Source organism: Aulonocara sp. 'chitande type north' Nkhata Bay, linkage group LG9, assembly GCF_057382095.1.
Source record: "Aulonocara sp. 'chitande type north' Nkhata Bay isolate Kocher_YH1m ecotype deep benthic linkage group LG9, A_spYH_male_GT1.1, whole genome shotgun sequence".
Taxonomy (NCBI): Eukaryota; Metazoa; Chordata; class Actinopteri; order Cichliformes; family Cichlidae; genus Aulonocara; species Aulonocara sp. 'chitande type north' Nkhata Bay.
Window position 1 is genome coordinate 8,071,476 of NC_141352.1, and position 27,436 is coordinate 8,098,911.

General features: G+C 43.3%; 1 protein-coding gene across 6 annotated transcripts in view; it reads left to right on the top strand.

Annotated features, from left to right (window-relative positions):
- Window positions 1-212: 212 nt before the first annotated feature.
- The window catches only part of LOC147321545 (NACHT, LRR and PYD domains-containing protein 12-like), a 31,240-nt gene continuing 4,016 nt past the window's right edge, over window positions 213-27,436 (top strand). The window contains exons 1-11 of one of the 6 annotated variants that reach the window (XM_086305474.1): window positions 377-504; window positions 1,858-1,996; window positions 2,280-2,384; window positions 3,916-4,020; window positions 5,293-5,528; window positions 5,629-7,552; window positions 16,389-16,565; window positions 18,616-18,795; window positions 21,381-21,557; window positions 23,901-24,098; window positions 26,219-26,392. In XM_086305474.1, coding sequence (XP_086161600.1) covers window positions 1,884-1,996; window positions 2,280-2,384; window positions 3,916-4,020; window positions 5,293-5,528; window positions 5,629-7,552; window positions 16,389-16,565; window positions 18,616-18,795; window positions 21,381-21,557; window positions 23,901-24,098; window positions 26,219-26,392 — 3,389 coding nt within the window. In that variant the 5' untranslated portion in view covers window positions 377-504; window positions 1,858-1,883. Of the gene's footprint in view, window positions 505-607; window positions 629-1,857; window positions 1,997-2,279; window positions 2,385-3,915; window positions 4,021-5,292; window positions 5,529-5,628; window positions 7,553-16,388; window positions 16,566-18,615; window positions 18,796-21,380; window positions 21,558-23,900; window positions 24,099-26,218; window positions 26,393-27,436 lie in introns of those variants that run through there. The other 5 variants (XM_086305476.1, XM_086305475.1, XM_086305477.1 and 2 more) reach the window with 5 other exon arrangements.

Consider the following 27,436-nt stretch of genomic DNA (forward strand, 5'->3'; position numbering starts at 1 on the left):
AATCTAAAAGGGGAGGAATGTAATGGAGTGAATTGATGCCACCCAGTGGTAAAATACAGAAGTGCCTGTTACAGAGCTAGTTCTTGGTTGACCAACACATAACAAAAAAGGGTAGCTTGTGCACCGCTAACAAAGCAACAAGTTAGTGTGTGATGTCCTGCTGTTCAATAAAGCACCTATCCACGTCCTCCTGATCTTTTCAAAGAGCCTAATCCAGAATATCACAATAAGAAAACAATTTCTTTTCAGTAAAGTGGTTTAAAAAGTGTTTGCAGAGAGTCGGGGAAGCCTCTCAGAACATCAGGGCGAGATTTATCCACTGAGTGAATGGGTTAAATGCATAATTTACCTACAGGGGATTAATAAAGTATACACAAAAAACAAGATAAAAACTTTAAGTCTTAAGTTAAAAACTACAAGTCCCAGCATCCTTTGTGTTTAGGGCGGAGAAGTGAAAGTGTTGATCCTCAGAGCAGCAGGAGGAGGAAGGTGGAGCTGCGGCAGGTGAGTGTTAACGTGAATGTTTCTTCTTATGACATAAAATAATTCCACGCTGTTCGTGTTTGTGGGTGAAACGTGAGGCCGGTGGGCTCCTCTCAGCACTTTCCGTCCACTCCGTTGATTTCCTGTAAGTAGAGAGGAAGTGAAGCGAAGTGCGCAGTTTAGCTGAGCCTCCGTTTAGTGTGAGAGAGCAGGAGGAGAGTGAGAGCTGTGCTGAGGCAGCTGAGTGTAAACACCGCTCTGACATTACTGTGTCTCTGTGGCGGGAACAACAGGCTCCGTCAGTGGAGGCAAAAATAATCAGACTTTGGTTTTTCAAAGGAAACTACTTTATGTCGGAAGAGGCCGCGCGCTCATTGGATAACGACCTGTCAATCTGAAGTTATTAGCCAATTAGCGCGCAGGTTCACAGTAAGACCCGCCCCTATCACGGCATTTTTAAAAACTAAAATGGCGACAGAAACTCCGTCAGAGGAGTTCAGGCTGATTTTATGAAAGTGCGACGTTTGAGCCACTTCCTGTTCTCAGTCCCGGCGTCCTGATCACCGACGTTTCTGTTGCTCTGATATCTGATATTGATTATATCGGTAAACAGGCTGTAGCAGAAACATCAGGTCTGATCTGAAACAAACTTTAAGAGTTTTATGTCCGTGTGAGGCCGCACGCTGATTGGATAACCACCTGTCAGTCTCAGGGTATTAGCCAATGAGCGCGCAGATTGACAGTAAGACCTTATCACGTCATTCTTTTAAACTAACACATCGACAGTAAAATTGTAACGTGTCCTGTGATCCATAAACACTCTGTGATGAATAATCTGAAGTCATTTTGAGCCTGACAGTAGTTTCCTGTCACAGAGCAGAAGCTGCAGGCAGTTTTTGGCACATTTATATTTAATTTATTCCAAAATAAATCAATAAAGGTAGAAAAGAACTCAGTGACATTAAAATCTATTTTAAAGACAGATGTGACCAAGTGCAACAAATATAAGATGACATGTTTACAGATATTTGAAGTATTGATCATGTGTAGAACACAGAGCAGGTCCAATAACAGAGTCATCCTGCTCACAAACAGCACTTTGGTTTCATGAGCTCACTTCCTGCAGTGATCCTCAGCTTCTCTCCAAAGGAGCCGTAACATGTGGGCTCCTCACCATGATGATGATCCAAACACACTGAGTTCCTTCATCATCATGTACTTATTAAATAATGTGATGGTTTTGGTGTTTTTAAAGACTTTGAGCCTCTAAAATAACTGGTTTGGACTTTAGGGCCAAAGCTCCAACATTAGAAAGCCGTCAGTGTGATGCTTCCAGTACAACAGCACCTCTGAGTGTGTGTGTTTACCTCTCAGACTAACTGCACCCTGACATCAAGAAGATGGAGGAAGAGGACGGAGCAGCATCTGCAGCATCCAGCTGTGTGTCTGTGAGGAGTGACTGGTCCAAAGAAAGAGTTCCTCCAAACTTCAGTCATGGAGCTCAGCTGACCATGTAAGAGAGCTGCTAAAGCCATAGAAGTTATGATGTAGACTGGAATAATCTGACATGTTGTTCACAGCAGAAATGTGTCTGATCAGATCAATAATCCGTGTTTGTGCTGATTTGTGGCGGCTGCAGCCATGTTGGTACCAACAGAACAATCAGCTGTTTGTGATGATGTCACATTTCTGTAAAGGAGCTCACAGTCTGATAGAAATCTGTGAGTGATGGACGATCAGCTGTTTATATGGTGTTCATGTCAGAATCTATCAGTAACTGATGTTTGTGTTTGCAGGGGTCAGAGGTCACAGTCTCCAGCATCCAGCTGTGTGTCTGTGAGGAGTGACTGTTCCAAAGACAGAGATCCTCCACACTTCAGTCATGAACCTACACCAACAATGTAAGGAAGCTATTATTCTGACTGTGTTTAGATCCTGTAATCCAGGAGAATCGAGTCTGCTGGCTTCATGATCCTGTCAGCATGTGTGGCAGAGAAGGACCCAAATTCAAGGCTCAGGAAACACGATGGAAAACTCAAACACAGCTTTATTACTGAAATCCTGAAAATTAATCAAACATGAGCCAGACTGAAAGTATCATGAGGAGGAACACAACAAAGAACCGATAGAGACTGATTAGCACACACGGGATGATGAGGGAACAGAGCTGAAACTAATGAGACAGGGGAAGCAAAACTGAACACAGTGCACACAGGATGAGAGAATGTCAAAATAAAACAGGAAATGACTGACACTGACTAAAGCTGTGTCCCAAAACATCGGCTGCATCCTCCGGAGGCCGCGTTTGAAGGCCGACTACGTCACAGCCAGGCGGCGAAGGCTGTCCCAATCCGTCGACTCCTTCAAATGCGTCCTTCACTGAAGGATGGGTCGGGTGTGTCCTTCGTGGCCCACCATATCCCAGAATTCATAGCGCGGCCCAGCCAATTCCAGTTTCCAACAGTGGCAGCAGCTACTTAATTTTTAATATTACTCTTATTAATCTTAGTGGGTCACAAAATCAAGTTTTCAGATATTTTCAGGCAGGAACAGGAATCCAACCCATCAGCTAAGCAAACAGGGAGCGAACGACACAGAATCACCACAGGGACGTAAATAAAACTCTCTAACCAGAAGACGACATGATGCAGACATGATGATCCAACAACAGGCATACAAAACCCAAACATGCCCAAACTCAGAACCATCAGCACCTGATTTGACCTCGAGGAAGAGGTCAGAGTAACGTGGTAATTAGACCCTACAGGTCTGTATGTTGGCAGTAAGGAACAGAGTCTTAAACAGCTCTATAGTGTTATTATCAGTTTGACCTCCAGATCAACCTGTGACCTCTTGGTCTCTTCTTCCCTCTCCGTGTTCACTCGTCTCTCTGTGTTTAACCAGCAGTTATTATTAACCTCTGTCTCTCTTCCACAGCATGTCTTTATCCTGCCGCCCTCCTCTCACATGGCCCCGCCCCTCCCTGAGCCTGGTTCTGTCGGAGGTTTCTTCCTGTTAAAAGGGAGTTTTTCTTTCCCACTGTCGCCAAAGCGTTTGCTCATAGGGGGTCATGTGATTGTTGGGTTTTTCTCTGTATGTGTTATTGTAGCATCTCCCTATGAAGCGCCTTGAGGCGACTGCTGTTGTGATTTAATGCTGTATAAATAAAACTGAATTGAACTGAAACTGAAGGAGAGGTCAGAGGTCAAATGTGACATGACATTTTAACATGTACATGTTGCTTTCTGTACTAACGTGCAGACAGAAGGACACAAAGTCATATCCTCCTTGTTTTCCTGTGAACGTCTCTGCAGCTGTTTGTAATCTAATCTCAGATTACTGACACAAACCATCACATTATCCAGTTTGTGTGTTTAGAGTTACTTCAAAGATTTTAACCAGAGAATTTATCAGTAATTGATGTGTTTGCAGGGGTCAGAGGTCACAGTCTCCAGCATCCAGCTGTGTGTCTGTGAGGAGTGACTGGTCCAAAGACAGAGATCCTCCAAACTTCAGTCAAGGAGCTCAGCTGACCATGTAAGAGAGCTGCTGACTGTAATTCTACCAGTGACATCATAGTTTATTCCTGTTATTTATTTATTTTTTTGCCTGTCCCGTTTGGCTCTGTTGCATCAGAATTGTTGTCTAAAGGCAAAGAAAGATGCCCAACGGATTTACTTTACCAAACTGACCATCCCAGCCTTGCTGTAATGGTCCATTTGATTCACCTTTTATTGTTTATTTTATTTTCACTTGCTGAATACGGGACAGACTTGACTGGAGGAAAGAAAGAGAAAGAGCTGAGAAGAGGGACGGGGGAGAAGGGCAAAAAACAAAAACCAACAGAATGGGCAGAAAAAGAAAATGCATCTATGGATCACCTGGATCACCTGTTGAGAAAGAAAAAAGAAAGCAAGCAGAAGAAAACGAGAGTAATAGAATAAACAACATCATAGTTTATTCCTAATGGTGGTCTGTGTACGATAATGCTAGTTTTTAATAAATTGTGTGTTTGTGACATTTGTCAAACACTCGGTGAAGACTCAAACACAGACTCACATGCAAAAAGCAAATCTTTATTTATGCCTGTTTCACAGTCTAGAGTTTAAAAGTAGAGTTTGTCCCAGTCCAGCCCTGGCTGCACACGTCTTCTTTACAAACATCTGCACATAGAAAATCTGGATCATGGCAGTGAATGAACACGTTTCTGTCATTTGTTTCATTGGCTGCTTTTTCTGCCTGTGTTCATGTGATTCATGTCTAACACATGAACAGGTTTGTAATCAAACATCACATCATCAGGAGGCATCAAGAAACAAAGTTACTGCTGGAGGCTGAACTCAATTTGGTGGCAATGTTCAGAAATCTCACTCAGATCATTTCAAAGCTTTTACTTCTTCTTCACTTCTGTAAAATAAGAGAAAGAAAATCAGAACCCAGAAGTTCACTTCCTGCTGACTGAACTCTTTCAAAATAAAGCTGAAAGCTCTGAATGTGACACCGCTGCTTGTCCACAGTTTTTAGAGGAGGTCAAAGGTCAGTTCAAAGTGATGGATTCCAATCTTCCAGTACATCCAGTGAAGGACATAATCAGCTCTGTGATGAAGGCTTTTGCTGTGGAGTTTGTAGGCTGATCACTCTGTGTTTAATAAGACAGGAACAGCAAAGGAAGCTTGAACTGAACTCAAACACAAGTTTGTCCACTTTGACTTTTCTCTGTGACCATCAGAGCTTCTGCACAGTGTCATCAAATCTGCATGTTTGTCACTGACAGTCGATGATTTTAGTGATAAAGAAATGTGTTCACAGAGAGAGGAAGAGGAGCGGTGTCTGTGAGGAGGAGCAGCTGTCCAGCTGTGCTTTGTGTCAGGACGTCCTGAAGGATCCAGTCTCTACCAGCTGTGGACACTGGTTCTGCAGACAGTGCATCTCCTCATACTGGGACCAGTCTGCTTCATCAGGAGACTGGTCCTGTCCCCAGTGTGGAGAAAGATCCAGAACCAGAGCTGGACTGCAGACAGCCAGTCAGAGCAGCTGTGCACAAAGTAAGACTGAACATCTGTCTGCTGATGGACTCATTTCTGAAAACTGGACTTCTGGTTGTTGTTCAGACATTGAAGAGTTTTCTTTCTGTTTTTCTGTCAGCAGATGTTGGTCTGCAGGAGGTTTTAGATGAACATAAGATCAGTCTGAGGAGGAGATGTGAACGTGTGACTGAAGGAAGTGATGAAACAGGAAGTAGAACCCTCCTCAACAGGATCTACACTGAGCTCTACATCACAGAGGGACAGAGTGAAGAGGTTCATACCCAACATGAGGTGAGGCAGCTGGAGACAGCTTCCAAGATGGACGCCCTCCATGACGCTCCAATCAGGTGCCAGGACATCTTTAAAGCCTTACCTGACCAACAGAGACCCATCAGAGTGGTTCTGACCAACGGCGTGGCTGGTGTTGGAAAAACCTTCTCAGTGCAGAAGTTCACTCTGGACTGGGCAGAGGGCTTGGAGAACCAACATGTCAGTGTGGTGGTTCTGCTTTCATTCAGGGAGCTGAACCTGATCAGAGATGAGCAGTACAGTCTTCTGGAGCTGCTCCATGTTTTCCATCCAACATTACAGAAGGTCTCAGCAGAGAAGCTGGCTGTCTCTCAGCTTTTGTTCATCTTTGACGGCCTGGATGAAAGCAGACTTTCATTGGATTTCACCAACAGGAAGCTGCTGTCTGATGTCACACAGAAGTCATCAGTCAGCCAGCTGCTGACAAACCTCATCCAGGGGAATCTGCTTCCCTCGGCTCTCGTCTGGATAACTTCCCGACCTGCAGCAGCCAATCAGATCCCTCCTACATGTGTTGACAGGCTAACAGAAGTACGAGGCTTCACCGACGCCCAGAAGGAGGAGTACTTCAGGAGGAGATTCAGTGATGAAGAGCTGTCCAGCAGAATCATCTCCCACATGAAGACATCCAGGAGCCTCCACATCATGTGTAGTATCCCAGTCTTCTGCTGGATCACTGCTACAGTTCTGGAGCACATGTTGACTACAGAGCAGAGAGGAGAGCTGCCCAAGACCCTGACTGACATGTACTCACACTTCCTGCTGGTTCAGACAAAGAGGAAGAAGAACAAGTACCACGAGGGACGTGAGACGAGTCCACAGGAGCTGACGGAGGTTGACAGGGAAGTTCTTCTGAAGCTGGGGAGGCTGGCGTTTGAACATCTGGAGAAAGGAAACATCATGTTCTACCAAGAAGACCTGGAGCAGTGTGGTCTGGATGTGACAGAGGCCTCGGTGTACTCAGGAGTTTGTACAGAGATCTTCAAAAGAGACTGTGTGATCTTCCAGAAACCAGTCTACTGCTTTGTTCATCTGAGCATTCAGGAGTTTCTGGCTGCAGTCTACATGTTCCACTGTTTCACCAACAGGAAGACAGAGGTGTTGGAGGACTTTTTGAGCATAGACTGGAATGAGGAGGAGTATGTTTATGATGCAGGCAATTCTTGGAATGAGCTGAATAACTTAGAGTTCGGTGGTGTTTTTGATTTTGATGGGTTTGGTCGTAGAAATGGAAGAAATTTCAAATCTCTGGATGATTTCCTGAGCAGAGCCATGGAGAAATCCCTCCAGAGTAAAAATGGCCACCTGGACCTGTTTGTCCGCTTCCTTCATGGCCTCTGTCTGGAGTCCAACCAGAGACTCTTAGCAGGTCTGCTGGGTCAGACAGAGAGCAGTCCAGAAACCATCCAGAGAGTCATCAAGAACCTGAAGGAGATGAACAGTGAAGATTATGATGGTGATGATGATGATGAAATCTCTCCTGACAGAAGCATCAACATCTTCCACTGTCTGATGGAGATGAACGACCTCTCAGTACATCAGGAGATCCAAGAGTTCCTGAAGTCAGAGAACAGATCAGAGAAGGAACTCTCTGAGATCCAGTGCTCAGCTCTGGCCTTCATGCTGCAGATGTCAGAGGAGGTTCTGGATGAGTTGGACCTGCAGAAGTACAACACATCAGAGGACGGACGACGTCGACTGATTCCAGCTGTGAGGAACTGCAGAAAGGCTGGGTGAGTCCAGATGTGCTCATTAACATGAGTGTAGGTTAGTAGTTTAGTTCTTCAGATACACACAGCACTAAACGACTCTCATTAGTTTGTTTCTCAAATGAAATTATATTTTCTGTTGATCACTTAGTGATAGGTTTGTAGCTTGAACCTATTCGCTGGAACGTTGAAGACAATATAATTACACAGCAAGCAAGACACGAGTAGGCAAAGTTCTTCATGTTTCTCGTGCACGGGAGAGAACCGGACAAACGCCGTTCCTTCGCTTGACCCCAGTTGCTCTCGTCCGCTCCCCCGTAACACTGCTCTTTTATTGAGGTTACATGAATATGCATAGGTTCATTAACATATGACATCTTACATAGGTATACATGTGAACAAAGAATACTGTGTGTGTGTGTGTGTGTGTGGCACTGCTGATCAAAGGGTCATATAACATAAAAGCACAAAAGGTACATCCTTGGTCATAAAGAGGGTAGTCTCACCCTAGATGCTTCACCCTAGATAACACGGTGAGGAAGTCCAGCAGTTCATCTAAACAAAAGGCACTTAGCCTAAAACAGATATAGCCACGTTAATCCTACAATAAAACGACCTCTCTCGTGCTCCCAGAGTGCTCTCTAATACACACAAGTTTGCAGACTATCACTACACAATTGATTATACACCTCTAAGCATATATGGTTAAATATTTCTAAGCATAAATGACAATCAACAATACAAAACCTAACACTTAGCATGATCCTGCATTGGTCATCGTACGCTGTGTTGTAGACTCACATCTACATGTAGTACCTGTGTTGTGTCATTAGGGGGCGGTGTTTTAAATCTGCTGCTGCTGTTGGTCATTCAGACGTTCCTGTTAGACAGAAATAAGAGTCTATGAAGAGCTTCTTTGTAGTGAAGTCTGATGCCTGGACTTGTATGAAAACCATAGCAGGGTTTGAAATAGGGCTGGGCAAAACCATCATTTTCCTAATCGATGAATTTTTCAATCCGAAGCTTAAGCTGCTCCTGGATGCCGTCGTTTGAGGTGCTGGTGCATAGCCGTCGTGCTTTTCTGATAGGCCATTTCCACCTTACAAAGCCGGGAAACGCCTGCATCACTTCCTTTTCTGTTCAAATATCCCCGTACTGTCGAACTGCGTGTTGGGGTGGAGTGATTTAAGTTGGCTGCGGCTGCCTCACTCATGTTGCCGCTACTCGCTGCCGCCGTGTCTGTTTTGAAAGTGATGACGCATCGACGCACATTTTTTTTTAGGTCAACGTACTTCACATGTCGACGTAATCGATGACGTCGACGCGTCGTCCCAGCCCTAGTTTGAACATCCTCAGAGCAGCAGTCAGATCATTTTAGATGATCAGACAAAGATTTTGCAAACACTTGAATGTGTTTTATGCTCGTTTCAGTTCTTCTGATGTTAGCGAGGATATTTTGGAACTGAAACTGAGAGACACTCAGCACTTTGTCATTTAACTCAGCGATGTCCAAAAGGCCTTTCATGCAGTTAATGTGAACAAGAGCCAGGGTCCTGATAACATTAGTGCAGCATGTGTCCTCTCTTTGGGAAGAAGCTGTCGTGGTTCCTGTCCCTAAATCTAGTCGTCCAAAACTTCTAAACGACTTCAGGCCTTTTGCCCTCACCTCAGAAAGTCTCTGAAAAACTCATCAGAAATGTGGTTATGAAAGAGACTGAACATCAGCTGGATCCAATGCAGTTTGCATACAGGCCCAACAGAGGAGTGGAGGACGCACTTTGACTAAATCTGATTCTTACACATGTAGAGAGTGAAGGGACTTCTGCAAGACTTCAGTTCATCAATTTTTCTGCAGCTTTTAATACAACACAGCCCATATTTTAACTAAAAGACTTTTAGAACAGTTTGAAATCAGGGAGAACCTGGTGGGCTGGATTTGAGATTTTCTAACTGACAGGTCACAAAGAGTGAGAATAAATGGGGTTCTGTCTGACCCAGTGTTCTCCTCCACAGGTTCTCCTCAAGGCTGCGTCTTATCACCCTTATTATTCACTCTCTATACAAACATGTGTCAGAGCAGATATGAAAACAGGGCCATCATTAAATATGCAGATGACTCTGTTATTGTCAGCTTACTGAAAGAGGGTGAAACCAGCCACGGTCCAGTCACTGAGGACTTTGTTCAGTGGTGGGAGGAGCAACGTTCCCTCTAATGTTTCATGTGTCTGAGCGAACGCACAAAACTCCCTCCTTGGACCACTGTGGTCACGCCAGCATCACGTCCATCCAAGTTACATGTTTATTAAAGTAATCAAATTACAGCATTTATGTTAGACTACTTTTAAGTAACTGCTTTATCCCACTTACAATGAAAATTAAAAACAATCTTGTCCATGACCTGTAGCATGTTAACACTATTGGAAGGAAAAATAACCTGAACTCCAATTTTGAAAACACAACTTTCTTTTTTCTTTTTATAAAGCTCTGACTTGTATTCTGAGTCTGTGGTCTGGGAGAGAGTCTGTAACTCTGTCTGCAAGTACAGTAAATAAAGACCAATGTTGGGCAATTAATTATATAGTTCTTCAAAAAAGTTACTGAGTTATGAAAACAACAAAGTTTTTTGCAGCTGTTTACCTAAAAATGCAGCCAAGGCGTTTTTTTTGGGTTTTTTAGATGTTTATTTAGTCATTTTTGGGGTAATAAACAAACAAACAACATGTTAACATTCTCTGTCATGAGACCATTTAAGACAGGAAAGGAAACAAAAACAGACCAAGATTAATATGATCGCATGTCGTATAGAGATTTATAGCTTCATATTAGTAATGTTCCAAAGTTCTTGTTCATTCAGGATCTGGCCACACAGTTCCTGGTAGAAGATCTCCATCTTTAGTTGCAAGCTTGCTGTCATTCGTTCCATTGTATGAACTCTTTTCAGTCTCTGTTTCAAGATGTTGTTTAAACAAACATTTCAAACTATTTACAGAACAATCAGCTGTTCTGCATCAAATCTGATGCCACACAAATTATTTGTGCAGCTCCAAAAAATAATTTCTGTCCACTATGAGATGAAGGAGAACAACAACCTGATACCTGCAGGCCTGACAGCAGCAGATGTATCACTGCTGTCTGTGAAGGTTCTCAGTCATCCAGGTCATCGTGGTCAAAGGAGCTTGCAAAGAAGAGCGTCTGGACTTCTTTAAGTTGCTTGAAGACGTTTCACCTCTCATCTGAGAAGCTTCTTCAGTTCTAAGGTCAAATGGTGGAGAGTCCCAGATATAAACCTAGTGGGAGTTTCCCCCCACAGAGGGACAAAAGGACCCCTGATGATCCTCTAATCGCCTGAGCCAAGGTGTGAAACTGGGTGTGGGTCCCAATCAGCCAGAGTTTGGGGTGTGTTCATTGTGAAACCTGGCCCCACCTTATCATGTGATGTCCTGAGGTCAGATGGCCCAGGATGTGAGTGGGCGTTAAGGCGTCTGGGAAGGATCTCAAAACTGGATTATAGATGGCAGAGAGTTGGTGTCGTAAACCCCGCCTCTGTTCAAAGATGGTCGCTCACAGTGGACATAGATGGCTTCTTTCACTCCTCTTTCAAACCATCTGTCCTCTCTGTCCAACATGTGAACATTGGCATCCTCAAAGAGTGACCTTTGACCTTTAGATGCAGATGGACTGCTGAGTCTTGTCCTGTGGAGGTGGCTCTTCTGTGTTGTGCCATGCGCTTGTGAAGTGGCTGTTTGGTCTCTCCAATGTAGAGGTCTGGGCATTCCTCGCTGCACTGTACAGCATACACCACATTGTTAAGTCTGTGTTTTGGCGTTTTATCTTTCGGGTGAACCAGTTTGTGTCTGAGCGTGTTGCTGGGTCTGAAATGCAGCGGGATGTCATGCTTGGAGAAAACTCTCCTGAGTTTCTCTGATACACCGGCTACATAGGGGATGACAATGTTGTTGCGTCTGTCCTTCTTATCCTCCCTCGCTGGTGTCTGAGCTTCTTTTCTGTGCCTCTTTGCTGACTTTAAGAACGCCCATTTAGGATAGCCGCACGTTTTGAGTGCTTCCTTTACATGTGTGTGTTCCTTCTTTTCCCCTTCAGGCTTAGAGGGAACATGTTCTGCCCGGTGGTGTAGGGTCCTAATTACTCCAAGTTTGTGTACCAGAGGGTGATGGGAGTCAAAGAGGAGGTACTGGTCCGTGTGTGTGGGCTTCTGGTAAACTTCGATGTTGAGGTTGCCGTTCTCTTCAATGTGCACAGCGCAGTCCAGGAAAGGCAAACAGTCGTCCTTTGTGTCTTCCCTGGTGAACTTGATGTTTTTATCCACAGCGTTGATGTGCGCAGTGAAGGATTCCACTTCTTGTGTCTTGATTTTGACCCAGGTGTCGTCCACATATCTGTACCAGTGGCTGTGTACTCTTCCTTTGAAAGAGCCAAGAGCCTTCCTTTCCACTTCCTCCATGTAAAGGTTGCTACAATAGGTGACACGGGGGAGCCCATGGCACAGCCATGTTTTTGTCTGTAAAAGCCTTCGTTGTATTTGAAATATGTAGTGGTGAGGCAGAGGTCTAACAGTGTGCAGATCTGATCGGGTGTGAAGTTGGTCCTGTCCTCCAAGGAGCTGTCTTCTTGTAGTCGTTTTCTGACAGTCTCCACGGCCTCCGTGGTGCGTATGCAAGTGAAGAGAGAGACTACATCAAAGGACACCATGGTTTCATCTGGATCCAGGGTAAGTTTCTGGACCTTGTCGGTGAAGTCAGTGGAGTTCTTGATGTGGTGTGGGGTGTTCCCCACGAGAGGAGCAAGGATGGTAGCAAGGTGTTTAGCAATGTTATAAGTGGCTGAGTTTATGCTACTGACTATGGGTCTGAGTGGGACAGCTTCCTTGTGGATTTTAGGAAGTCTGTAAATGCAGGGTATGGCATCCCCTGGGTAAAGGCGGTGATATGTAAGGCGGTCAATGATTTTGTCCTTTTCAAAGTCTTGAAGGCAAGCTATAACTTTCTTTTTGTGGCTGCTTGTGGGGTCTCGCTTTAGGGCTTTGTAGGTATTTTTGTCACTGAGGAGAGTAGTGATCTTTGTGTGGTAATCTGTAGTGTTTAGGACCACGGTGCATCTTCCCTTATCAGCTGGTAAAACAGTGATGTTGTGGTCTTTGCTCAGGGAAGCGACGGCCTTCTTTTCCTGTATCCTGGGCCATCTGATCTCAGGAATTCGCATGATAAGGTGGGGCCAGGTTTCACAATGAACTCACCCGAAACTCTGGCTGATTGGGACCCACACCCAGTTTCACACCTTGGCTCAGGCGATTAGAGGATCATCAGGGGGTCCTTTTGTCCCTCTGTGGGGGGAAACTCCCACTAGGTTTATATCTGGGACTCTCCACCATTTGACCTTAGAACTGAAGAAGCTTCTCGGATGAGAGGTGAAACGTCTTCAAGTAACTTAAAGAAGTCCAGACGCTTTTTTCTTTGCAAGCTCCTTTGAGGTACAGAGGATGGCTTTATCAGCTAGAGCAGGGCGATATGACCAAAAATATTTATCACGATATACATTTGAAAATTTGCGATAACGATATAACTGACGACATAATTGAGACGAGACAAAATACAAAATACAACTCCACAACTTTATTAGTGCAAAAACCATCAATGTATTTTCACTTAAACAAGCAGCTGTTTTTTAATGTGCTTTAAAGTTATATAAAAATGTAACAGTGCAAATGCAAAATCCTCGCTGACAGTTTAACCAAAAGGCGTTTCCAGTGGCCGACACATCCTCAGCATAACCATGTATAACATCCACAACACTTAAAAAGAGGTTATACACACACAATACGGTAACATTATGTTGAAGAACAGCACGTATCACTCCGCGAGGCTCCGCCTACGACAGCCGTAATGCTCCCACAATCCATCAAGCGGTGCGGCTTCGTAGCTCAGCAAAGTCGTACTGAAACATTTCGAGCGCCGTGCACATAAAATCGTTTCGAGGTCAGTAAACACAACCAGAGTTCATACATAAGGCACACGGGGTTATAAGGGGCTCTGTCGACTTTCAGAAAAATCAAAGGATTGATTTTAAGTGTGACGTATTTTCCAAACAACACGGTAATAACGACGGCCCGCTAGCATGCGCTACCAAAAATAGTGCTTTGTTGTGTGTCTGACGGACCAACATTATACCGGTGTTACCGTGAACAGTATGAGACGGCCCAGCCCTATTATCAATTCTTAAAAATGGCTCCCATCCTCTACGGGGTGAATTTCAGCTTCTTTCCTGAGAACAGAGGTTTGTATTTCAAGATGCAGGACAAAGCATTGTAGAAACAGCTTTGTCCTGCTGCTGTCACTGAACTCAATAAGAAGAAGAATGGTTTTTGATTTGAGCCGAAATGTTCAAGTATGTTATTGTGAGGCGTTTTCATTGTGTGTTTGAAGGGATGCTATCATTTTTCTGTAAAGTAAATTTACCTGTGGGTATAAATAAAGTAACCTTAAAAACAACAACAAATATCCAGAGCAGTCACCATCTGAGCTTCTCCTCTTTGATCGGTGATGCTTTTCCTGGCTCCACCATCGCTCTGTGAGCAATTTATCAGCTAGTGAACACCTGTGGGCTGTTATTGTAGAGTGTGTGTGTGTGTGTGTGTGTGTGCGTGCGTGTGTGTGTGTGTGTGTGTGTGTGAGTTCATCATCTCTGTGGTTAATGAGGAAATAGTCAGATACACAAACATGGTGAGTGAGGATGAGGGTGCTGAGGAAGACTCTGGTTCAGTGTGATTAAAGTGTGATGTACTGATGAGTGACAGTGCTGTGGTTCAGAGTGGGGGTCAGAGGTGAACCAGCTGTGCTCTCTTACTGCCAACAGTGGGACAAACTGAGTGAGAAGACACTGCTGACATCTGGACTGAACATGTGTCAGATATGTGAGCTAACGCTGAAGTCCCAGCAGCACATGGAGTCACTTTCATTCCTGCTGCTCCTAATGAGGAATGTCTGACTTCATGTCCTCATTAATCACAGAGCTGATTGTTTAGTTTTTACGCCGTTACCTCACAGTGTTTGTGTCCGTACGCTGCGACCTTCCACACCATTCCTTTATTGACACAGAGCAGCTCCGTGGATCCCAAATCCAAGAGTGAAGAGCAGATTTGAAGTGTGTCACATCCATGCAGTCACAGCTGTTTCCATCATGTTTGCACTGATAGTAATCCTGTTCAATGACACGTTTCATATCAGTGAATATGTTCTTTAGGACGTCCACTGTCATGTTTAAGTGTCCTGCTGGAAATCAAACCATCCATGAAAACCCTTAAAAACCCTTTTAAAAACCATTAAAAAATGACACTAGAGTCTTCCTCTGCACCTTCATGCTCACTCTCCATGTTTATTATGGCAGTCGTACCTGACAGCAGGTAGCAAACAGAGATCATCTTTCCAGCTGGAACTCTTCACTGAGCTGAGCTCATTCAAAATGTCCTGGAGTCAGATTCAAGACAGGAAACAGTCCAAATGTGTGTCTTCACTCTGACTCTGGATCAGATCTCAGTGACAGACTGTGGACATTATGGAAGCCTAAATGTGACACCATCTTCCTCCTTCATCTGCAGATTAAAGCCAAACAAAGATTCTCATTAAAAGTCTGCAGGTCTGAGAGAGACTCAGTCGTTGTGTCTGTGACAAAGTGGTTAGACATGAACTCATTTACCACTTGTCCCTAACCATATTGATAATTTATTTCTTTGTTATTTTACAGTCAGCCATAATGCTTTAACTTAGACATTGCTGGTGTAACTTCTCTTAACACACACTATCCCGGGTTTTGTTTGTGGTAGCAGTAGTTACATCCTTTACATCCATGCATGTGTTTTAAAGCAAACACTACTAACCATCAGATCATCTGAATTTTCTTCTGTTTACAGGCACATGTCTGGTAAATTATGTTTCTTTATGTTGCTTTGGTCATACTTACCATGGTGTCCATGTTGTGTATTCAGGTCCTATATGTGAGGCAGGTGTATGGGAAGGGCCGCCCACTACTTCCTGTTTATATAGGGTCATGAGGTCAATGATTGCATCACTGGGTGTAACCAAATGGAGGGTTTTTCATTTTGTATAGTATTGTTTGTTTTCTTTAAATGTGGGCAGTCTGAGGTACACCTGTGCACTACTCATGATGTCAGATCAGCATCCTGATGTGGCACACCTGTGAGGTGGGATGGATTATCTCAATATAGCAGATGTGCCCACTACCACACATTTGGACTGATTTGTGACCACTGTTTGGGAGGGATGGTTATATTGTGTATCTGGAATGAATTTTAGGTCTCTACATCCATCCCATGGGGAATGGGAGCAGTAACAAAAGTGTTGCGTTTATATTTTTGTTGAGTGTACTTTACAAACCATTTAGCTGAGTAAATGAGTTTTGTCAGTTTCATGCATGACCTTATTCCTGTTCTTTGTTTAGACTTGTATTGTTTGGTCTGACCTATTTGTTTCAATGGTAGGGACTAACGAGGTCAGGTGTGGGCAAAGTCTTGTATAAAGCAAGTGGGATTTTTGCATAACTGATTGATTGTTTTATGGTAAAATGGAGATGCCAGCAATAAAGTATGCTTAAAAGAACTTCAGTCGTCTGCTAATGCTATTTACTTATCACCTTCCTTGCTGCTTAAGTTATGCTACATCACAGTGTCATGTCAAACACAGTAAGAGGAGCTGAAGCACAGATGTGAAGAGCAGATTCATCAGATTATGACTTCACTCTGTTTTGTCTTCATGTACATTCAGTCTGTGTTTAAAATGCAGATTTTCTGCTTTTATAATAACACATTTTATATTTTCTATCATCACAGACTGACTCGGTGTGGACTCTCAGAGTCTCACTGTGAAGTCGTGGCCTCAGCTCTGAAGTCCAACCCCTCCCATCTGACAGAGCTGGACATGAGTGAGAACTTCAAGCTGCAGGATTCATGGATGAAGCTTCTGTGTGCTGGACTGGAGAGTCCAAACTGTCGGCTGGAGACTCTGAGGTGAGTTCACTGACTACAGCTGTTGTTGTTTTTCTATATTTCAGGTCTTTGAGGTTTGAAACTTTCTTTAGTTCCTAAATGTTCAGGATGTGTCTGAAGACAAACATGAAGAAGTTTGAGTGCTTTCAGAAATGTTGTCTTTCCAGAGTGAGCAACAGTTTTTCCTTTTGGCTCCAAACAGAAGTGACAGACTTGAGCAGGGTTCATTTAAAGGCTGACAGAAGTGCAGTGGTGACGGGGAGATGTTTGACAGGACAGTGTCTCAGCCTCCACAGGTTCATGTTGTGCTCCATCAGTCAGTGAAGATGAAGTCAGTGCTGATGAGGCTGTAGAGTGTGTGAGGGATGTGAATGAGGATGATGAAGATCTGATGATAGCAGATAAAAACAGGCTGCAGAGACTTTGAGCTTGTGTGGAAACAGAGAGAAAAGAAAGACATGAATGTCAAAGCTAATGAAGGTGAAGTTAGGATGATGTTCATGTATCAGAAGCTGATCTGGCTGCTACAGAGACGACCCACACAGCTGCTGTGGTGAGGTGTGTGTTAAAGCAGAGGAACACACAGCAGCCCAACACAGGCCCAAACGTGACAGCAAAGCAGGATTCAGGCTCTGTGAGAGGATTTCAAACAGAAGCTGGAGAAGAGAAAGGACTCTGTTGGAATGACTCAGGAAGAAGGCAGCTGAGACCAAGTGTGTGCATGGAGCCCAGTCTAACATTCATTTATACACTAATGTACAGAAGTGAACGGGAAAATGAATCCATAGTTTCAAATGTAGAAATAGTTCTGTTCATTTACAGAGTTTAATACAGTTCCTGAGGAAATGTTCAAAACAGCAGCTGAGAAGAAATCTGCTTCACAAAGTTGGATCCAATTCTGATAGTTTGTGATGCACTTGAACGCAGCGTGAGCAGTTCACTGCCTAACCCCACAGAGACTGTCAGTCTGGACTTTTCTTTATTTCTATTGGCTGTCAGTGAGATTTCAGAGCAACCAGAGACTGTGAGTCTGTGTATGAAGTTTAATTCATGTGCAGTTGTTGAAGTTGTAGAAGGAGAAATGGCAGCTTGGGTATTTCCTGCTTTCATTGTCCTGCTTGTGCTGATGAAAATGTTTATTGACGTGTGGATTCATTCTTCAACGCTCGATTCAACGCACTGAAGCATCGACTTGTTCCATTATCCAACAAGGAAAACAGGAAACAGAGACAGCTGGCCTTCAAAGTCAAAGCTGCTCCTTTTGAAACGTGTTGGTGGTAAAATGTAAGAAGAGCTGAAGCACATAAATGATCTACGTGCCAAAATATTAAACACAGTTGATATATTTGTGAGTGTTGAGATTCAGGTGTAGATGTAATAATGTACGTATAGCAGAGTTTCCTCTTCTAGATCAGCTGATCAGAGTCAGGCCAATCTGCTCTGAGCATGCTCAGTCTGAGTTATGGAGCCTCGATACTACAATTCACCATGGCAACGGGTAAATAAAGAGCAGAGGCTCCGTGTGAATCCAGAGGAGCAGGAACATGAATAATGACCGTAGATGTTTGTGTGCTGGAAGCAAATGAGTGTGTGATGTTCTTTCAGTGTTGCACTTTGTAGACGCTCCCTGAGCACTGGTCTCACAGCCAGCTGCACATAGAGACCAGTGTTGTTAGTCCAGGTCAGAAGATGACTTGTTGGAATGAAAATGAGCTTGTAGTTTGTCTGCTTTAATAATGTGACTGGAAAAAGGTGTTGGACTTCAAATATGTCCGTTTCTGTCACACTTCACCTTTAAAAGTGAAGCCATGTGGTTCCTGGAAGGAAAAACACGACTTTTTCAAGTCTTTGTCCTGTTTTTATGAGAAATGTTCGACTTTAATGTGAAACATTCAGAGTTTTTTCTCTTGTTGTTTGTTTGAAGCTGCTTCCTGTTGGCTTCAGCTGTTTGGAGTTTCCATTTTCTAAACTTCTACATTCTGAACCTTCTTCAGCTCTGAACAGATGATGAAACACTGAATGATTTCAAGCACTTTGTCTAATAAACTTACATCTTTCATTCTTTATACAGATTGGAGAACTGTGGTTTGTCAGATATTGGCCTTGATTATCTGGCAGCAGCGCTGAAGTCCAACCCCTCGTATCCCACAGAAGTCGACCTGAGTGGAACCTACAGCAACCTGAAGGATCCAGGAGTGAAGCATCTGTGTGATTTCCTGGAGAGTCCACGTTGTCGATTTGAAACTCTGAGGTCAGTCAGCATGTTTTAGTTGTGCTGAGATGAATATGATGTGAAAGTTGTGCTGACACTAAACTGCAGACATCAGGCTGATATTATACTGATCCACACTGAGGATCTTCATGGTAAAGTCTGTTTTCTTCTTCTCTGGTTTAGTCCATTGACTGCAGCAGAACAATGTTCACATTTCAAACAGTGATATTCAACGTATGGCCCGCGGCCCACACGCGGCCTGCCCACCTTTCCTGATTCAGAGAGAGGGGACCCTGATTAACTGTGTAGCTTCTTCCTCACAGTTCTAAGGTTCAAAGGTCACGACACACAGCAATCTGTGAAACAGTTTGTAACAGGAATTATTGCACATTTACAAACTAACACTGCTGCACGGCATGCTGGGTAATGCTAGCTGCTCATGTAGTCGTATGCTTTGATGTGAGCTGGAGGCGGAGACATTCCCTGATGACATCACACTGAGTGTTGGTGAATATGAAGTTTCCTTGTGAATGATTTCCAGCTTTGACTGTAACAGTGTGAAGGCAGTGATCACAGCAAAAACTGCATGAAGTATTTGGACTGACAGAAACATGTGGACAGCTTTTGTTCTGAGGGTTTAGACAGAGTCTGCCTCTGTGTGTGCTCACTGTGTTTAATCCTTTAAGACCGGTCGGGGCGGGCACGCTCCGTTGTGCATAACTATTTTTAAATCTCTGTACAACTGGAACCACATAAGCTAGCGCAATAATTTTAGTTGCATATGGAACCGGAGGAGTTGTACTTACATGTTATGCCATCAGCTTGTCCTCGGTCACGGTTTCCTTCCACTTATAGCTTTGCAAATATTGCATCAAAAGCACTTGCAGCAACAAAAGCATAATATGTCAGAAACACGCTTTGCCGATCCGATCAGCTGTTTGCAACACTTCCTAGGTTGGAATAGACGTCAGCGCGAACTATCACGTGTCCGCCATTACCTGCCCGAAACCGGAAGTGATGTCATTTTCGTGGAAAATTTAGGCGTTTTTTTTAACCTTCAGGGTCTTATAAACCTACACTGGTGTTTTTAAAAGTCATGTTTGACTTTATGCTTTTCTGTGTCGTTTCTGGGATGCTTAGAACTCATATTGCACTGCTGGAAATCGTTTATTTTGATGCACATTCTGTTTGTTTGCAAATTTGCAGTATAATATTTATTTTCGTTTTTCCTGCAGTATATAAAAATTGGTCTATCTCAAAAATGAAACTATGAAGACACTCAAAATAAATTTCCTGTGGTGGGAAACTATTTTGTGAAACTTTTTGTATTTACAGTTTTGAGGGATAAACCTCTTGAATTTCTCTAACTAGAAATATATGTAAAAACACAAAAACGTAGTTTATTGCACTTTTTTGTAATTCATGTAGTTTCTATGGACTTAATGTATACATATTATTAAAATTTAGGCTATAATGGTTGTATTGATGTATAGCAACTTGAAATACTCCCAAAAATGGCACTACAGCATGTAAAAATATAAAGATAAGCTCTGGCGGACTAAAAAACAACATTTTCCGCGAAAATGTCACTTCCGGTTTCGGGCAGGTAATGGCGGACACGTGATAGTTCGCGCTGACGTCTATTCCAACCTAGGAAGTGTTGCAAACAGCTGATCGGATCGGCAAAGCGTGTTTCTGACATATTATGCTTTTGTTGCTGCAAGTGCTTTTGATGCAATATTTGCAAAGCTATAAGTGGAAGGAAACTGTGACCGAGGACAAGCTGATGGCATAACATGTAAGTACAACTCCTCCGGTTCCATATGCAAAACAAATTATTGCGCTAGCTTATGTGGTTCCAGTTCTACAGAGATTTAAAAATAGTTACGCAAAATGGAGCGTGCCCGCCCCGACCGGTCTTAAAGAGTTAATAACAATCAGCTCATATTAGACAATAAGCTATATACCAGGAACTGATCACAGTCAGGTCAACCAGCTCTGAGCATGCTCAGTCTGAGTTATGGATATTACGGTTCAAAATGGCAACGGGTAAATAACGACCAGAAGCTCCGTGTGAATCCAGAGGAGCAGGAACATGAATAATGACCGTAGATGTTTGTGTGCTGGAAGCAAATGAGTGTGTGATGTTCTTTCAGTGTTGCACTTTGTAGACGCTCCCTGAGCACTGGTCTCACAGCCAGCTGCACATAGAGACCAGTGTTGTTAGTCCAGGTCAGAAGATGACTTGTTGCAATGAAAATGAGCTTGTAGTTTGTCTGCTTTAATAATGTGACTGGAAAAAGGTGTTGGACTTCAAATATGTCCGTTTCTGTCACACTTCACCTTTAAAAGTGAAGCCATGTGGTTCCTGGAAGGAAAAACACGACTTTTTCAAGTCTTTGTCCTGTTTTTATGAGAAATGTTCGACTTTAATGTGAAACATTCAGAGTTTTTTCTCTTGTTGTGTTTGTTTGAAGCTGCTTCCTGTTGGCTTCAGCTGTTTGGAGTTTCCATTTTCTAAACTTCTACATTCTGAACCTTCTTCAGCTCTGAACAGATGATGAAACACTGAATGATTTCAAGCACTTTGTCTAATAAACTTACATCTTTCATTCTTTATACAGATTGGAGGACTGTGATTTGTCAGAGATCAGCTGTGATTATCTGGCAGCAGCACTGAAGTCCAACCCCTCCCATCTGAGACAGCTGGACCTGAGCAACAACAACAACCTGCAGGATCCAGGAGTGAAGCATCTGTGTGGTTTCCTGGAGAGTCCAGGATGTAAACTTGAAACTCTGAGGTCAGTCAGCATGTTTTAGTTGTGCTGAGATGAATATGATGTGAAAGTTGTGCTGACACTAAACTGCAGACATCAGGCTGATATTATACTGATCCACACTGAGGATCTTCATGGTAAAGTCTGTTTTCTTCTTCTCTGCTTTAGTCCATTGACTGCAGCAGAACAATGTTCACATTTCAAATCTTCAAAGAAGAAGAAAAATCCTCCACTGGATGATTCACTGTGAAACTCTCAAACTCTTCATTCCACCTTAAAGTCTGTGTGACACTGAAATCCAAAGCAAAATGTGCGTTTGCTTTACAGACAGCAGTCCAACACAAACATACACACATCATCCAAACACAGTCCAACATCCAAATCTCCTCCACTGCCAGCATGAATGATGGGAAAGAGAAGGAGGAACACTCTGACATTCAGGGTTAGAATGAGTTTCATCAAGCAGACTGTGAAGATCAAAGCTGCATTAGAAAGCTTACATGAATGAATGAGTGGACAGAAGTGGACAGAGATCATCTGAAGCCCTTCAAAGGCTTTAAATCAGCACATTTCTCTTTATTCTTTATCAACTCTGTTAGTTTCTCTCAGTTTTCTGTGGAATGAAGCTAACAGCAGGCTAATAAGATGCTGACCAATAGGTTTCTATTAAAGGTTGTAATTTGTATATGAAGAAGTGCTTTGGCTCAGCAGGGATCAGCTTACAGGTAGAATACAGCTGCTGGATGGGATTAGCATGTCATAGCTATCTACCAAACTGCTAACTGGGGGATTTCAGGCCATCTATGGATCATTTTTGCTAACTGTTTATTCAGCTTAGGCTCACAGGGCTGCAGCCTGTGCCCCAGCTGTCATAGGGCAAGAGGCGTGGTCCACCTGCACAGGTGAGCAGTCCATCACAGGGCCAACAGAGAGAGACAGAGAAGCACTCCCTCACATCCACACCTACAGCCAATGTAGAAGCACCAATGAACCTAAGCAGCATTTCATTGGACTGTGGGAGAACATCCAACCTCCACAGAAAGGCCAACAAGCTTCAACCTACAACCTTCTTGCTTTAAGGCACTAGTGCGAACCACTTTTCCCCATTTCAGCCCAAATCCTGCATCTTCCTGTTTCTGACTCCAGGCCAGCTCCACTAACACTTTCTCATCAGACACTGCCACCTAGTGGAGGAAGTCTTAGTTCCATTTGAAGCTTCAGATTACAGTTAGTTCCTTTACAAAGAGGTGGAGGTGGTGGGGCCACAGCACCATCATCACTGAGTGCCATAGGACACTTAACCTTTGTTTCCATATGCTGGGAACTTCCTGTTGTTCCAAAGAGGACTGGAAAATGTTCCTCACAGCACACTTCAATCATCTCCCTCCCACAGCATCAGGACCAGGGCTTTTTCTCTCTTTGGTCCCACTAAGAGATTTCCACACAAACACCTCATCAGTGGGACTCTCAGAGCTACCAGCCCTTTGCTACAATCACAAAGCTCTTCATTGAAATCAATGATGTCAAAGCTGGAATCAAATGAGTCAAAGTCTTCTGCTGATTCAGCATCACATTCATCTTTGCTCCTTGTTCTGCATCCCCACCATGGACTTCATTCCTTTCCAAGCCAGCCTTGAGTGTCCTTTATTCAGCTCATCCTCTGCTTTACTTTTACACCTGATTTTAGCTGCTTTATCTCTCTTTCAACAGGTTTCTGTGCCTCAATCTTTTTCTTCTCTCCCTCATAACAAGACAGCTTCTTCTGCCTGAGAACATGTTGGAGTGATTTACTAATCCAGGGCTGCTTATTGGGGAAAATACTTCCTGTTTCCAAAGTAATCCCCATTTTCCCCAGAAAGAAATCTCAGTAGAAATCGATGATCTAAGTGAGAACATGAGCCTTTAAAAAGTCCCAGTGGGAGCAGTCAAAGCAGTCCCTCAGTCCCAGTATAGTCTTTGGTCCAGACTGGAACAACTGTGTGCCCAGTTTGAGCTCTCTTCAGTGCTGTGACCTGACAGACCCAGAGGGGCCATCACATCACATTTAGAAGCTCCCCTGATGGAGCCACAACACATGTCCAACACTTAGTCTGTCTTGTTGGACCAACTGGAAGAAATGATTCAAGGACTTAGTCACAGAACAGAGATTCAAATCTCCAAAATCCAACTGGCTGCATCAGGACATATAGTCTGAAACTCTGCACAGTTTCCTGTTTGAAGCTGCTTCCTGTTGGCTTCAGCTGTTTGGAGTTTCCATTTTCTAAACTTCTACATTCTGAACCTTCTTCAGCTCTGAACAGATGATGAAACACTGAATGATTTCAAGCACTTTGTCTAATAAACTTACATCTTTCATTCTTTATACAGATTGGTGAGCTGTGGTTTGTCAGAGATCAGCTGTGATTATCTGGCAGCAGCACTGAAGTCCAACCCCTCCCATCTGAGACAGCTGGACCTGAGTAATGACTCCTCCTCTTCTTCAACTAAGAACAACCTGATGGATCCAGGAGTGAAGCATCTGTGTGGTTTCCTGGAGAGTCCAGGATGTAAACTTGAAACTCTGAGGTCAGTCAGCATGTTTTAGTTGTGCTGAGATGAATATGATGTGAAAGTTGTGCTGACACTAAACTGCAGACATCAGGCTGATATTATACTGATCCACACTGAGGATCTTCATGGTAAAGTCTGTTTTCTTCTTCTCTGGTTTAGTCCATTGACTGCAGCAGAACAATGTTCACATTCAAACAGTGAGACTCAACGTATGGCCCGCGGCCCACACGCGGCCTGCCCACCTTTCCTGATTCAGAGAGAGGGGACCCTGATTAACTGTGTAGCTTCTTCCTCACAGTTCTAAGTATCAGACACAACAATGAATCATCCACAGCTGACTGTCTTTAGCAGGTCAAAGGTCACGGCACACAGCAGACAGTCAGAAATATTCTAACTCTGATCATTTATCAGTTGTGACACTGTGAGACCTGATCAGAGGTGTGATCATCACAGCAGAGGCCTTTGTGTCAAAGTCACTGAGGATCAAACAGAAACACATGAAGCAGATTTTCCTCTTCTGGCTTTTTATAGCAGATAACCTTCAAAATCTTCTGCAGTCCATCAACAACTGAAGCAAACCATGAAGCAACATGTGAACATGAGCTGATGCTGCTGAAGTGAAGCAAAGTTACAGAGGTTTGATTACAGACACAGCTGAGAGTTTGTAATCTGTCATCATTTTAAAAAGTTTCCATGGAACAGCAGAAATGAGGCTTTACTGTCAGAGGCCGACAGCACTGAACACAACAGCAGACTGGTGGCTAATAAACAGTGAATGATGCAGAAACAGATGTTTGAAGCTGTTCTTGGAGTACACTGAGAGAGAGAGAGCTGTGCAGGCAGGAACAGCCAAAGTCAGAGAGAATTCATGAGCATGTTTATCAAACGTGAAGCAGAGTTTGGATCTTCTTTTGCTGCTGCTTCACTCAGTTTTGGTTGGAGACAGATGAAACCTGCAGCTTCAGGATCTGTGAGCTGTCCACTTTCAGCCCCGACGGCGTGTCCGTGTACGTGCCGTCGAGTGAACGATCCACGCTCTGTGTTTCCATCTTTGTGTGTTTAGCTGCTCTCATTTACTGTTTTAGCTGTTTGCTGCTTGTTGAAATAGTTTGTGAGCTTTAACCTGAGATTCTGGCAAAATACATTTATATTAAACATCGATTCAGGATTGAATGAATCAACGTCGTTTTATTCAAATTAAAACCATTTAAATGGGAACATGAATTTTTTACAGCCGCCTCTAATGCTGGGTAATGTCAGCTGGTCCATGTGCAGCTGGCTGTGAGGCTCAGGGAGCGTCTACAAAGTGCAACACTGAAAGAACATCATCCATAAATATTGAGTAAGAACTGGACTCTCATACAGCGAGACTCAAATGCCTTTAAACATCAGCTTATCCTGCTGATCCAAGTCCAACACTGAGTTTGTAAAAACATGTTTGTCAATCATTTTGTTGGTTTCTGAGGAAAATGATTCAATAACTTGCTGCTAATACACAACATTTCATCATATTTCCTCATAACCCTCTTTTGTCTGACCATTTGATCCCATTTGAATTTGCAATAAAGGATCCACAGAGTTTGGTGACAATGATGACAGTAGATGTTTGTGTGAAAGTGCTGGAAGCAAATGAGTGTGTGATGTTCTTTCAGTGTTGCCCTTTGTAGACGCTCCCTGAGCACTGGTCTCACAGCCAGCTGCACATAGAGACCAGTGTTGTTAATCCAGGTCAGAAGATGACTTGTTGGAATGAAAATGAGCTTGTAGTTTGTCTGCTTTAATAATGTGACTGGAAAAAGGTGTTGGACTTCAAATATGTCCGTTTCTGTCACACTTCACCTTTAAAAGTGAAGCCATGTGGTTCCTGGAAGGAAAAACACGACTTTTTCAAGTCTTTGTCCTGTTTTTATGAGAAATGTACGACTTTAATGTGAAACATACTTTAATGTGAAACATTCAGTTTTTTCTCTTGTTGTGTTTGTTTGAAGCTGCTTCCTGTTGGCTTCAGCTGTTTGGAGTTTCCATTTTCTAAACTTCTACATTCTGAACCTTCTTCAGCTCTGAACAGATGATGAAACACTGAATGATTTCAAGCTCTTTGTCTAATAAACTTACATCTTTCATTCTTTATACAGATTGGTGAGCTGTGGTTTGTCAGAGATCAGCTGTGATTATCTGGCAGCAGCACTGAAGTCCAACCCCTCCCATCTGAGAGAGCTGGAGCTGTACAACAACAAGCTGCAGGATCCAGGAGTGAAGCATCTGTGTGGTTTCCTGGAGAGCCCAGGATGTAAACTTGAAACTCTGAGGTCAGTCAGCATGTTTTAGTTGTGCTGAGATGAATATGATGTGAAAGTTGTGCTGACACTAAACTGCAGACATCAGGCTGATAGAATAGAATAGAATAGAATAGAATAGAATAGCCTTTATTGTCATTGTACAGAGTACAACGAAATTGGAGTGCCACTCCCTTGGTGCAAGATTCAATAATAAATATAAATGTAAAATATAAAAAGTACAAAAAAAACAATCGCAAGTACTCAAACAGTAGTAAGTACGATATATACAGGATAGCAGCATTAATATAATGACAGTATGAATAGCAGCATAATACAATGACAGTGACGGTATGGAATAGGTTCAATTGTTTTGTGCTTATTTACTACGGTGATAGCTCTGGGAAAGAAGCTATCCCTGAATCTGTTTGTCCTGGTTTTATGTGACCTGTACCGTCGGCCTGACGGTAATAGTTCAAACAGTTGGTTGCTGGGGTGAGAGTGGTCCTTGATGATATTGCCAGCTCTGCTGAGGTACCGAGAGTTTGCAGTGACCTCCAGGCTGGGCAGAGAGCAGCCAGTGATCTTCTGGGCTGTGTTGATGACCCTCTGCAGTACTTTCCTGTCTGCAGCTGAGCACCCTGCATACCATGTTGTTATGCTGTAGGTTAGGATGCTCTCTATGGTGGCTCTGTAAAATGTCACCAGCAGCCTCTCCTCCAGGTTGTTCCTCCTGAGCACTCTCAGAAAGTGGAGACGCTGCTGGGCCTTTTTTTAACTGATCCACACTGAGGATCTTCATGGTAAAGTCTGTTTTCTTCTTCTCTGGTTTAGTCCATTGACTGCAGCAGAACAATGTTCACATTTCAAACCTTCAAAGAAGAAAAAAAAATCCTCCACTGGATGATTCACTGTGAAACTCTCCAACTCTTCATTCCACCTTAAAGTCTCTGTGACACTGAAATCCAAAGCAAAATGTGCGTTTGCTTTACAGACAGCAGTCCAACACAAACATACACACATCATCCAAACACAGTCCAACATCCAAATCTCCTCCACTGCCAGCATGAATGATGG